Here is a 12,800-nt window from a genome sequence, read left to right on the forward strand (position 1 = left end):
GGATGCTCAGTCGTTGAGTATATTCAAGGCTGAGATAGAGATATTTTTGGACTCTAGAGGAATCAAGGGATATGGAGGTCGGGCAGGAACGTGGAGTTGAGGTCGAAGATCAGCCATGATCTTATTAAATGGTGGAGCAGGCTCGAGGGGCTGTATGGCCAACTCCTGCTCCTAATTCTTAGGTTCTTATGTTCTTAAGTTATGCTAAACCTTTATAAAACATTGGTAAGGCCCCAGCTGGAGTATTGTGGCCAATTCTGGTCACCACACTTTAGGAAGGGGGGATGACCAAGCTTTGGAGAGCTTTCAGAGGAGATTCACTAGAATGGTACCAGGGATGAAAGACTTCAATTATGTGGAGACTAGAAACTGGAGTTGTTCTCCTTAGATCAGAGAAGGTGAAGAGGTATTCAAAATCTTGAAGGGTTTGATAGAATAAATAAGGAGACACAGTTTCAAGTGGAGGAAGGATCGGTAACCAAGGACATAGATTTTAAAGTAATTGGCAAAAAAATGACAGGTGACACAAGGAGAAACATTTTTACGTGGCAAGTTGTGATCTGGAATGCACTGCCAGAAAGGGTGGTGGAAGCAGATTCAATAACACCTTTCAAAATGAAATCGGATAAATACTTGAAAAGAAAAAGTTTGCTGGGCCATGGGGAAAATGCAGGAGAGTCAGACTAATTGGATACCTCTTCCAAAAAGCCAGCACAGGCACAATGGGCTAAATGGCCTCCTCTGTGCTGTATCATTCTAGAATACTGCAAGACAATTCATGATTTTAATCTTTCAAGTGAAATGTTAACCAAAGCCCTGTGTCTGTTCAGGTGAATGTAAAGAAATCCCATGGCGCTATTCGAAGGAAAGCAGGCAAATTGTCTGATAACATTTATCCCTCAACCTGTACCACTGAATAGCTGTTTGAGACACTTTGCTGTGTGCAAAATGGATGCCGTGTTTGTTTACCCAATAATAGTGACTATACTGCCTGCAAAAGTAATTTCAAGGACACAAAGTACCACACAAATGCATGTTCTTTCATCAAAAGAAAATTGACAGGTCTGAAATTACACCTACAATTTATAAAAATATGTATGTATGTATGGCAACTGGGGGGGGTGGGGGGGGCGGCAGAGAGAGACCGGGGGGGAAACAGAAGCGCTCCCCCCCCCCCCCCCGGGCGATTTCCCAAGGCTCCCACCCCCCCCGGCGATTTCCCGAGGCTCGCGCCCCCCCCCCCCCCCGGCGATCTCTCGAGGCTGTGTGCTGGCGTGACGGGGGCCGTGCGCATGCGTGCCGGCGCCAAGGCGGCTGCGCAACTGGTGGCCTCTTCATTTTTTTTTTTTTTAAACTCATGCGTGCTGGCGTCACGGGGTGGCGGGCCGTGCGCATGCGTGGTTTCAAGACCGCCGGCGTGCCCCGTTGCCAGGGGCCGTGCGAATGCGTGCCGTCGTCAAGGCGGCCGCGCAACTGGCGGCCTCTTTTTTTTTAAAACTCATCTTTCGCTGAGTAAGAGGAGATTAAATAAATAGAGAGCAGCAAAAGAGGAGGAGGAAGTAGGAGTCGCTCGGTAGGCCCATGCAAGAAGGACGGTAGATGTGAATAGGAGGCAGGGCTCGGCTGCCGGTTAACTAAGTGGCCCGTCGGGTCGGACGCAGGCCTGGTCTCAAACGAGGAGCCAACTGCCCCGCCCACCGCGTGCGCATTTGCTAAACACAATTTAAAACACAAATAAATTGTTATTTAATTCCCTAACACATCATTAAAATATTTACCTTAGTTCCCTAACACACAGAAAGTGTGGGGGAAAAAAAAAAATCGTGAAAAATCAAGATGGCGGCCACTCACCTCGGTTCAGAAGGATAAGGCCCGCCCACACACGCACCGATTGGTCGACCGGTCAGGTCACTGAAGCGTAGGATTGGTCAATCGTCTAGTCACTCGACACTCAACTGTAGGACGGCACGTGCCAGGAACCCGCCGTCCGATTGGTCGACCTCGACATCACACGGTCGCTAATGAGATGCTAATGAGCGGAACGCTGAACGTATTTCGGATACCGTGGGCGGGATTTTTGTCCGGCCGAAAGGTAAATACGCCTATGACCGGTCCGGAATCGCAAGCTTTCTTTTGAGGCGACGCGCGCGTCGGTACGCTCTATAACTTTCAAACGTATAGAACACGGACGGACAGACAGACAGAAGAGTATATATAACAAAGTTTCCCCCTGAAGACACAACTTGTGCTGAGATATAGGTCATAGGGCACCAGTAGTATTTTGATGCAGTCCCCATTCTTCATATCTGAACCCAGTGAGCATCAGCTGCCATGGAGGCCATCACAACCAAGTTTAGAGCTCTTCTCACCCAGATTCTCGTGTGCACACTTCCCAGCAGGGTCACTATGACTGGGAGCGAAAAGCCAGTCTGATTTTTAGTCCTGGGTTACAGAAGCCTGTGGTAGCAACCTTCTGCTGATTTGGTAGCATTCAGGACCTCTGCTTGTACAGTTCAGCATCACACTTGGCACTAGCAACTGAACCATCAGTGAAGCTATGCAAACAAATTTCTAAGGCATCTAATTTTGGATAACCCATATCTACTAATCATATACCATTACGATATAAAATTGCTCAAAATTCTTCCAAAGAACGCTTTAAGCCAATACGTGTTTCAGCACATGCAGACATTTAATTTCCTCTTGTATTTTGATTTAAGGGAAACATGCACTTTTTCTAAATTAGACATGGAGCACATATCTCCCTCATATGCCACCACTAAACCAAGTCATTTCTGTACTTTGACAGGAAGGGGCACGGATTCATGGTGACTGAACAATTCTTTATTACATGGGATTCCAGGATCACCAGTCTTTTGTGGGATGCAATTTTTCAGGATCATCAGAAATCATTGGCCAACATGATTAGTTACATTTTCAGTATGATTTGAAGTATACTTGGTGGAACCGGGATGTGGCCGGGGGCGGGGAAAAAAAATCATACAAAGCCATTGAATTAGTAAATTACTATTCAAAGCCATGGCAATGTAGATGTGAAATTAACTCAGTAATGAGAATTACTTCAAGGTGGGCTATAAGTTATTATGCAAGAATCTTCTCTAGCTTGCAGTGTAAATGGATTCTTACAACTGAGATTCCTGGTGGCCAGAGACAGCAGTGATGTGGACAAAAATTGCTTTTTTTTTTACTTCTTCAAATTCCTCACCTCCCAAAAAAGAATGGTCGACTTCGCTTAGCTTTTAACCTCCTGCTATCCTGGAGGAGATTAGCTAGCTCAGAACAAAAAGGCACATTAGGGCAATTTAGTTTCTAGATAGTGTTCCCATATATAGAAAAAAAACTAAACACGCACACAATGAATTGAACCCATGTTGTATTTAATGTTTTTGTAAAAGTTAATTGTTAAGCACACCTGGCTTCCATCAGACTTGTTGATTACAAAAACTTCACTCCAGACTTGTATACCAGTAGTTTCTCGCTCACATCCGCCTCGCCAAGTAAACCCGGTCAATGGCTCGTCATCTCCACCCAGCCACGTACCAGGATTCTGCAGAGGGAGGAAAAACAAACACCACATATAGAAAGTGTGGAAATAGTTGCAAAAATGTTTCATGAGGAGAATTTGGCAGCAATATGCTATTTTTTAATTTTGCCCAAACCAGTTCAAGCTACCCATCCAGATCTATCTGATATAACCAATAAAGTCCCTGATTTTAGAACTTTCTGCAAGACCAACTTAAATTTATCAAGAAATAAATAATTGAAATATACCATTAACTTAGGAGAGCCCTCTTTACATCAATAGTTTGCAATTAACTTTTTGTAACAGATACAAAAAGGATCAATTTATGCCAACATTTTGGTTTATGACAGTGAAATCCTCAAGTTCCACGAGGAACTAACTTTCACTAGTAACATGGGTATTGATCTCACCTAGAAATGGAGGTGGAATACGATTAAGTGTGCAATGATGGGCAACGAGCGGGAACAGAGCGGCGGTACAGCGAGTACTTAATCACTTTCGTGGGCTTTTCCCCCCCCCCCCCCCCGGGCTTACCAATCTCAGACCGGCAGCGGCGTGCCGGAGCCACGTCACGATTCAAGAAGTGTCATGGGCAAGAGGAAGCAGCTGATTGGGCGAGTACGGCCAGGTGAGTATTTATACTACTCTAAAGTTTGACAGTTAAGATTAAGTTTATAAAATTTAGAAGGAGCTGCGAATGGATACATACTGGAGCATTCGATGCGGAGGACATCGTGGATAGCGCGTTTAGGGAGTTGGTCACACCGCAGTTAAAGGCTGGACAGGCAGGAAGGGAATGGATGACCAGCAGGCAGAGTAGTAAGCACAGGCAGGTAGTGCAGGGGACCCCGGTGACCAACCCCTCTCAAACAGATATACCACTTTGGATATTGTTGAGGGAGCTGGCTTATCGGGGGAAGGCAGCAGCAGGCGGCAACTTCCTGGAACCATGGGTGGTTCTGCTGGACAGGGCGGGAGGAAAGAGTGGGGGGGCTATAGTGATAGGGGGTTCTATTGTAAGGGGAATAGATAGGCGTTTCAGCGGCCACAAACAAGACTCCAGGATGGTATGTTGCCTCCCTGGTGCAAGGATGTCTGAGCGGCTGCAGGGCATTCTGGAGGGTGAACAACCAGTTGTTGTGGGGCATATAGGTGCCAACGATATAGGTGAAAAAAACAGAATGAGGTCCTAAAAGCTGAATATAGGGAGTTAAGAGGTAATTTAAAAAAATAGGACCACAAAAGGTAGTAATCTCAGGATTACCATCAGTGTCACGTGCTAGTCAGAGTAGAAATAGAAAGATATTTCAGATGAATACGTGGCTAGAGGAATGGTGCAAGGGGGAGGGATTCAAATTACTGGGACATTGGAACTGGTTCTGGGGGAGGTGGGACCAGTACAAACTGGACGGTTTGCACCTGGGCGGGACCGGGACTGATACCGATGTCCTTGGGGGAGTGTTTGCTAGTGCTGTTGGGGAGGGTTTAAACTAAAATGTCAGGGGATTGGGAACCTGTGCAGGGAAGCAAGGATAGAAACAAAAGACAGGAAGGAGAAAAGCACAAGTGGAAGGCAGAGAAATCAAGGGTGTAAATCAAACAGGGCTACAGTAAATAATAATTCTAAAAGGACCAAGTGTTAAAAAAACACAAGCCTGAAGGCTGTGTGTCTTAATGCGAGAAGCATTCATAATAAGGTGGATGAATTAGCTGCGCAAATAGATGTAAACAGATATAATGTAATTGGAATTACGGAGACACGGCTCCAGGGTGACGAAGGCTGGGAATTCAACATCCAGGGGTATTCAATATTCAGGAAGGACAGGCAAGAAAGAAAAAGGAGGTGGGGTAGCATTGCTGGTTAAAGAGGAGATTAACAATAGTAAGGAAGGATATTAGCTCGGATGTGGAATCTGTATGGGTAGAGCTGAGAAATACCAAGGGGCAGAAAACATTAGTGGGAGTTGTATACAGACCCCCAAACAGTAATGCTGAGGTTGGGGATGGCATTAAATGGGAAATTAGAGACACATGCAATAAGGGCACAGCAGTTATCATGGGTGACATTAATCTACATATAGATTGGTCTAACCAAATTAGTAACAATACTGTGGAGAAGGAATTCCTAAAGTGTATACGGGTTGGTTCCTGGACCAATATGTCGAGGAACCAACTGGAGATCATGCCATTTTAGACTGGGTATTATGCAATGAGAAAGGATTAATTAGCAATGTTGTTGTGTGATAAGAAGATAGAATTCTTCATTAAGATGGAGAGTGAAGTAGTTGACTCAGAGACTAGGGTCCTGAATTTAAATAAAGGAAACTACGATGGTATGAGGTGAGAGTTGGCTAGGATGGATTGGGGAACGTTACTTAAAGGGTTGACGGTGGATAGGCAATGGCAAACATTCAAAGATCGCATGGATGAACTACAGAATTTGTTAATCCCAGTTTGGCATAAAAAAACAAAAAGGTTAATCAACCGTGGCTAACAAGGGAAATTAGGGATAGCATAAGATCCAAGGAGAGGTCATATAAATTGGCCAGAAAAAGCAGCAAACTTGAGGATTGGGAGCAGTTTAGGATTCAACAAAGGAGGACAAAGGGATTAATTAAGGAGGGTGAAAATAGGGTATGAGTGTAAGCTTGCAGGGAACATAAAAACTGACTGTAAAAGCGTCTATAGATATGTGAAGAGAAAAAATTGGTAAAGTCAAGTGTAGGTCCCTTGCAGTCAGAATCAGGGGAATTTATAATGGGGAACAAAGAAATGGCAGACCAATTAAATACATACTTTGGTTCGGTCTTCACAAAGGAGGACACAAATAACCTCCCAGAGATGTCAGGGAACATAGGGTCTAATGAGAGGGAAGAATTGAATGAAATCAGTATTTGTAGGAAAATTGATGGCATTGAAGGCCGATAAATCCCCAGGGCCTGATAATCTACATCCTAGAGTACTTAAGTGGCCCGAGAAATAGTAGATGCATTGCTGGTCATCTTCCAAAATTCTATAAACTCTGGAATAGTTCCCATGGATTGGAGGGTAGCTAATGTAACCCCACTATTTAAAAAAGGTGGTAGAGAGAAAACGGGGAATTATAGACCGGTAAGCTGGATATCGGTAGTGGGGAAAATGCTAGAGTCCATTATAAAAGATGTAATAGCAGAGCACTTGGAAAACAGTGACAGGATCGGACAAAGTCAACATGGATTTACAAAAGGTAAATCATGCTTGACTAATCTACTGGAATTTTTTGAGGATGTAACTGGTAGAAAGGCTTCAGAGACCCAGGTAAGGCCTCAGACTGCGGGTGTCGGCAGGAGGCGCGAGCGGGAAGCTTTAAAAGGCTTCAGAGACCCAGGTAAGGCGTACCAATCTCGGACCTCAGAGGGAAGGAGAGGGGTAAAAAGTAATCCAAGTGTGACGTCACCAGAAAGCGGGTAAGTGATTGGTTGGTGAGTATTTCTCTCTTTTGAAGCTTAAACTCTGTGGTTTCTAGAATCGGGGCAGAGGGTATTTAAGAATAATATTAATAAATTTAATTAATTACATAGAATGGGAGAACAGGTGATGTGTTGCTGCTGCAGTATGTGGGAGCTGGTGGATACCATTGATGCTCACAGTGATTACATTTGCAGTAAGTGTTGGCTGCTCGAGGAATTCCGGCTCCGTGTTGAAGAGCTGGAGTCCGAGCTTCAAACACTGAGACACATCAGGGAGGGGGAGAGTTACCTGGACTCTCTGTATCACGAGGTAGTCACACCAATTAGATTAATTAATTCAGATGTAGTCCGTGGCCAGGGTCAGGATGGCGTGACTAGAAGTGAGGCAGGTACGGGGATCCAGGAGGTAGTGTTGGAGGAGCCGCAGCCCTTGCACTTGTCCAACAGGTTTGAGGCTCTTACTCCGGTGAGGATGGGAACGGGGACTGCGGGGAGGATGAGCAACCTGGCCACAGCACCATGGAGCGGGGGGCCATTCAAGTTTGGGGGGGGGGGGGGGGGGGGAAGGATAAAAGAAATGTTGTAGTGGTAGGGGATAGTATCGTTAGGGGGATAGATATAGAGTTCTTTGCAGCCGAGAACGAGAGTCCCGAAGGCTGTGTTGCCTGCCCGGTGCCAGGGTTAAGGACATCTCCTCTGGGCTGGACAGAAACTTGGAGTGGCAGGGGGAGGATCCAGTTGTCGTGGTCCATGTTGGTACCAACGACATAGATAGGACAAGGAAGGAGGTTCTGCTGAGGGAGTTTGAGCAGCTAGGGGCCAAATTAAAAAGCAGAACCACAAGGGTAATAATCTCTGGATTACTACCTGAGCCACGTGCAAATTTGGCTAGGGTAAATAAAATGTGTGTGTTAAATGTGGCTCAAAGACTGGTGTGGGAGAAATGGGTTTTGCTTCCTGGGACACTGGCATCAGTACTGGGACAGGAGAGAGCTGTTCCGTTGGGACAGACTTCACTTGGCCAGTGCTGGGACTAGAGTCCTGGCGAATCGAATAACTAGGGCTGTAGAGAGGGCTTTAAACTAATTAGTGGGGGGGGGGGGGTGGGGGTGGGGGAGGTTTTAAGAGAGCAAAAAATAAAAAAGTGACAGCGGAGAAGGCAATAGAGCAAGGTAGCAGTGGGGGAATTAAAAACCAGAGCATGTCAGGGAGGGACAGAATGTATAATGATAAAGGTAAAGTAGTAAAAGGGGTAAAAGCAGGAATAAATCGTCAGAAAACATATTTGAAAGTTCTTTATCTGAATGCACGCAGCATTCGTAACAAAATTGATGAGTTGACGGTACAAATAACTACACATGGGTATGATCTGGTGGCCATTACGGAAACATGGCTGCAAGATAATCATGACTGGGAACTAAACATACAAGGTTATTTGACAATTAGGAAGGACAGACAGGAAGGAAAGGGAGGTGGGGTTGCTATGTTAATCAAGGATGGAATCACTGCAACAGTCAGAAATGATATTGGGTCAAAGGATCAGGACAGTGAAAGAGTTTCGGTGGAGATAAGGAATAAGGGGAAAAAGTCACTAGTGGGCGTAGTCTATAGGCCTCCTAACAGTGGCAACTCTGTTGGTCGGAGTATAAAATCAGGAAATAGTTGGGGCTTGTAATAAGGGAACAGCTATAATCATGGGGGATTTTAACTTTCATATTGACAGGACTAATCAAATTGGGCATGGCAGCCTCGAGGAAGAGTTCATAGAGTGTATTAGGGATGGGTTCCTTGAGCAGTATGTAACTGAACCAACCAGGGGGCAGGCAATCTTAGATCTGGTCCTGTGTAGTGAAACAGGATTAATAAAAAATGTCCTAGTAAAGGATCCCCTTGGAATGAGTGACCATAATATGGTTGAATTCCAAATTCAGTTTGAGGGTGAGAGAGTTGGATCTCAAACCAGCATACTGAGCTTAAATAAAGGAGACTATGAAGGTATGAGAGTAGAATTGACTAAAGTGGACTGGGAAAACAGATTAAAGTGTAAGACGGTACAAGAGCAGTGGTCTACATTCAAGGAGATATTTCACATCTTTCAAGATAAATATATTCCACTGAGGAAAAAGGGGAGTAAAAGAAAAGACAGCCATCCGTGGCTTAGTAAAGTAATAAAGGATAGTATCCGACTGAAAACAAGGGCATATAAAGTAGCCAAATCTAGTGGGAGGATAGAAGATTGGGAAGCATTTAAAAGCCAGCAAACAATAACTAAGATTAATTAAGAAAGGGAAGATAGATTATGAAAGTAAACTAGCAAAAAATATAAAAACAGATAGCAAGAGTTTCTACAGCTATATAAAAAGAAAAAGGGTGGCTAAAGTGAACATTGGTCCCTTAGAGGATGGGACCGGGAAACTAGTGGTGGGGAACATGGAAGATGGCAAAGACGCTGAACAAATATTTTGTATCAGTCTTTACAGTAGAGGACACTAAAAATATCCCAACACTGGACAAACAGGGGGCAATGGGGGGGGGGGGGGGGAAGCTAAAGACGATTAAAATCACGAAGGAGATGGTACTCAGTAAAATAATGGACTTAAGGCGGATAAATCCCCCGGACCTGATGGCCTACATCCTAGGGTCTTGAGAGAAGTGGCGGTAGGGATTGTGGATGCATTGGTGATTATTTTCCAGAACTCCCTGGACTCAGGAAAGGTCCCGGCAGATTGGAAAACTGCTAATGTAACACCCTTATTTAAGAAGGGAAGTAGACAAAAAGCTGGAAACTATGGACCAGTTAGTCTAACATCTGTGGTTGGCAAAATGTTAGAGTCCATTATTAAGGAAACAGTAACAGAGCATTTGGATAAACATAATTTAATAGGACAGAGTCAGCATGGTTTTATGAAGGGGAAGTCATGTTTGACAAATTTGCTCGAATTCTCTGAGGATGTAACATACAGGGTGGATAAAGGGGAAACCAGTGGATGTAGTGTATTTGGTCTTCCAAAAGGCATTTGACAAGGTTCCACACAAAAGATTACTGATCAAGATAAGAAATCACGGGATTGGGGGTAATATACTGGCATGGGTGGAAGATTGGCTATCTAACAGAAAACAAAGAGTTGGGATAAATCGTTCATTCTCAGGCTGGCAATCAGTAATTAGTGGTGTTCCGCAGGGGTCAGTGCTGGAACCCCAACTCTTTACAATCTATATTAACGATTTGGAAGAAGGGACCGAGTGCAACATATCCAAGTTTGCCGACGATACAAAGATGGGAGGGAAAGCAATGAGTGAGGAGGACATAAAAAACCTGGAAAAGGACAGACAGGCTAAGTGAGTGGGCAGAGATTTGGCAGATGCAATATAATGTTGGAAAGTGTGAGGTTATGCACTTTGGCAGAAAAAAATCAAAAAGAGCACGTTATTATCTAAATGGAGAGAAACTGCAAAGTGCTACAGTACAAAGGGATCTGGGGGGCCCTGGTGCATGAAACACAAAAAGTTAGTATGCAGGTGATCAGGAAGGCCAATGGAATCTTGGCTTTTATTGCAAGGGGGATGGAGTATAAAAACAGGGAAGTCTTGCTGCAGTTATACAGGGTATTGGTGAGGCCACACCTGGAATACTGCGTGCAGTTTTGGTTTCCATATTTAAGAAAAGATATACTTGCTCTCGAGGCGGTTCAGAGAAGGTTCACTCGGTTGATTCCGGAGATGAGGGGGGTTGACGAGGTTGGGCCTCTACTCATTGGAGTTCAGAAGAATGAGAGGCAATCTTATCGAAACATACAAGACTGTGAGGGGGCTTGATCGGGTGGATGCGGGGAGGATGTTTCCACTGATGGGTGAGACTAGAACTAGGGGGCATAATCTAAGAATAAGGGGCTGCGCTTTCAAAACTGCGATGAGGAGAAACTTCTTCACTCAGAGGGTAGTAAATCTATGGAATTTGCTACCCCAGAGAGCTGTGGAAGCTGCAACATTAAATACATTTAAAATGGAGATAGACAGTTTCCTAGCAGATAAGGGAATTCGGGGTTACGGGGAGAGGGCAGGGAAGTGGACGCGAGTCTAGATTCGGATCAGCCATGATCCTATTGAATGGTGGAGCAGGCCCGAGGGGCCGTATGGCCTACTCCTGCTCCTACTTCTTATGTTCTTATGTAAATAGATAAGGGAGAACCAGTGGATGTGGTGTATTTGGACTTTCAGAAAGCTTTCGATAAGGTCCTGCATAAGAGATTGGCATGCAAAGTTAAAGCACATGGGATTGGGGGTAAGGTACTGACTTGGATAGAGAACTGGCTGGCAGACAGGAAGCAAAGAGTTGGAATAAACGGGTCTTTTTCCGAGTGGCAGGCAGTGACTAGTGAGGTACCGCAGGGATCGGTGCCAAGACCCCAGCTATTCACAATATATCTTAATGATCTAGACGAGGGAACTAGATGTAATGTCTCCAAGTTTGCAGACAACACAAAGCTGGGTGGGCGTGTGTGCTGCGAGGAGGATGCAGAGAAACTCCAGTGTGATTTGGACAGGTTGGGTGATTATACTGCATTTGCCATGCATCTGCCCAATGTGGATAAATGCGAGGTTATCCACTTTGGTGGCAAAAACAGGAAGACAGATTATCTGAACGGCAATAGATTGGGAAAAGGGGAAGTGCAATGAGACCTGGTGTCCTTGTGCACCAGTCACTGAAGGTAAGCATGCAGGTGCAGCAGGCGGTTAAGGCGGCAAATGGTATGTTGGCCTTCATAGCGAGAGGATTCGAGTACAGGAGCAAGGATGTCTTGCTGCAGTTGTACAGGGCCTTGGTGAGACCACACAGAGTATTGTGTGCAGTTTTGGTCACCTTATCTGAGAAAGGATGTTCTTGCCATGGAGAGAGTGCAGTGAAGATTCACCAGACTGATACCTGGGATGGCAGGAATGATGTATGAGGAGAGATTGGGTCGATTGGGCTTATATTCGCTGGAGTTTAGAAGAGTGAGAAGGGATCTCATTGCAAATTATAAAATTCTAACAGGACTAGACAGACTAGATGCAGGAAGGATGTTCCCGATGGCGTGGGAGTCCAGAACCAGAGGTCACAATCTAAAGATAAGGGGTAAGCCATTTAGGACAGAGATGAGGAGGAATTTCTTCACCCAGAGAGTGGTGAACCTGTGGCATTCTCTACCACAGAAGGCAGTTGAGGCCAACTTAAGAAATATATTCAAGAAGGAGTTAGATATATTTCTTAAGGCTAAAGGGATCAAGGGCTATAGGGAGAAGGCAGGGACAGGGTACTGAATTTGGATGATCAGCCATGTTCTCATTAAATGGCAGAACAAGCACGAGGGGCCAAATGGCCTACTGCTCCTATCTTCTAAAAGGAATATGGGAACAGGGCAGGCACATGGATTCGGACTACCTATCATGTGTTGGATAAATACCAACTGGATATGCCAAACAACCAGTTTTTCTATATAACCTCATTAAACAGAAATCCAAACCCTGCACCATAAACCTTTCTCTCCTCTTACACAACTTTTGAGCAATAGGTTTAGCAGCAGCTCTAAAATAGTGGTGGTAAAGGATGAGGCAGCTGGTAAGTAGAAGACACAAGAGTTATCCTGAATCAGAAGTGAGCTTGACCATGATCTCCCGACATTCAAAAACCATTGGAAAAAATGAAAATGAGAGGGAACATTTGCAGAAGTGTCCCTTTCCAGGGAAGAGACCATTAAGACAGACTAAGAAGCAGAGAGAGTGAAGTACACCACACTGATGGGATAAGTCTTTTATATTTGGCTTAG

General features: G+C 44.8%; 1 protein-coding gene across 9 annotated transcripts in view; it reads right to left on the bottom strand.

Annotated features, from left to right (window-relative positions):
• atl2 (atlastin GTPase 2) overlaps positions 1–12,800 on the bottom strand; it is a 118,454-nt gene that overhangs the window by 37,556 nt on the left and 68,098 nt on the right. For 8 of the 9 annotated variants that reach the window (XR_015077574.1, XM_085981896.1, XM_085981901.1 and 5 more), the window contains one exon: positions 3,434–3,568. The exons of the other annotated variant lie outside the window; for it this stretch is intronic. Coding sequence is in view for 6 of the 8 variants with exons in the window: in XM_085981896.1 (XP_085838022.1) it covers positions 3,434–3,568 (135 nt within the window). In the remaining 2 variants the exon portion in view is untranslated. The remainder of the gene's footprint in view (positions 1–3,433; positions 3,569–12,800) is intronic. 9 annotated transcript variants of the gene reach the window in all.

The sequence above is a fragment of the Somniosus microcephalus genome, chromosome 3, assembly GCF_052327205.1.
Source record: "Somniosus microcephalus isolate GS21.2 chromosome 3, FLI_Smic_1.0, whole genome shotgun sequence".
Classification (NCBI taxonomy): Eukaryota; Metazoa; Chordata; class Chondrichthyes; order Squaliformes; family Somniosidae; genus Somniosus; species Somniosus microcephalus.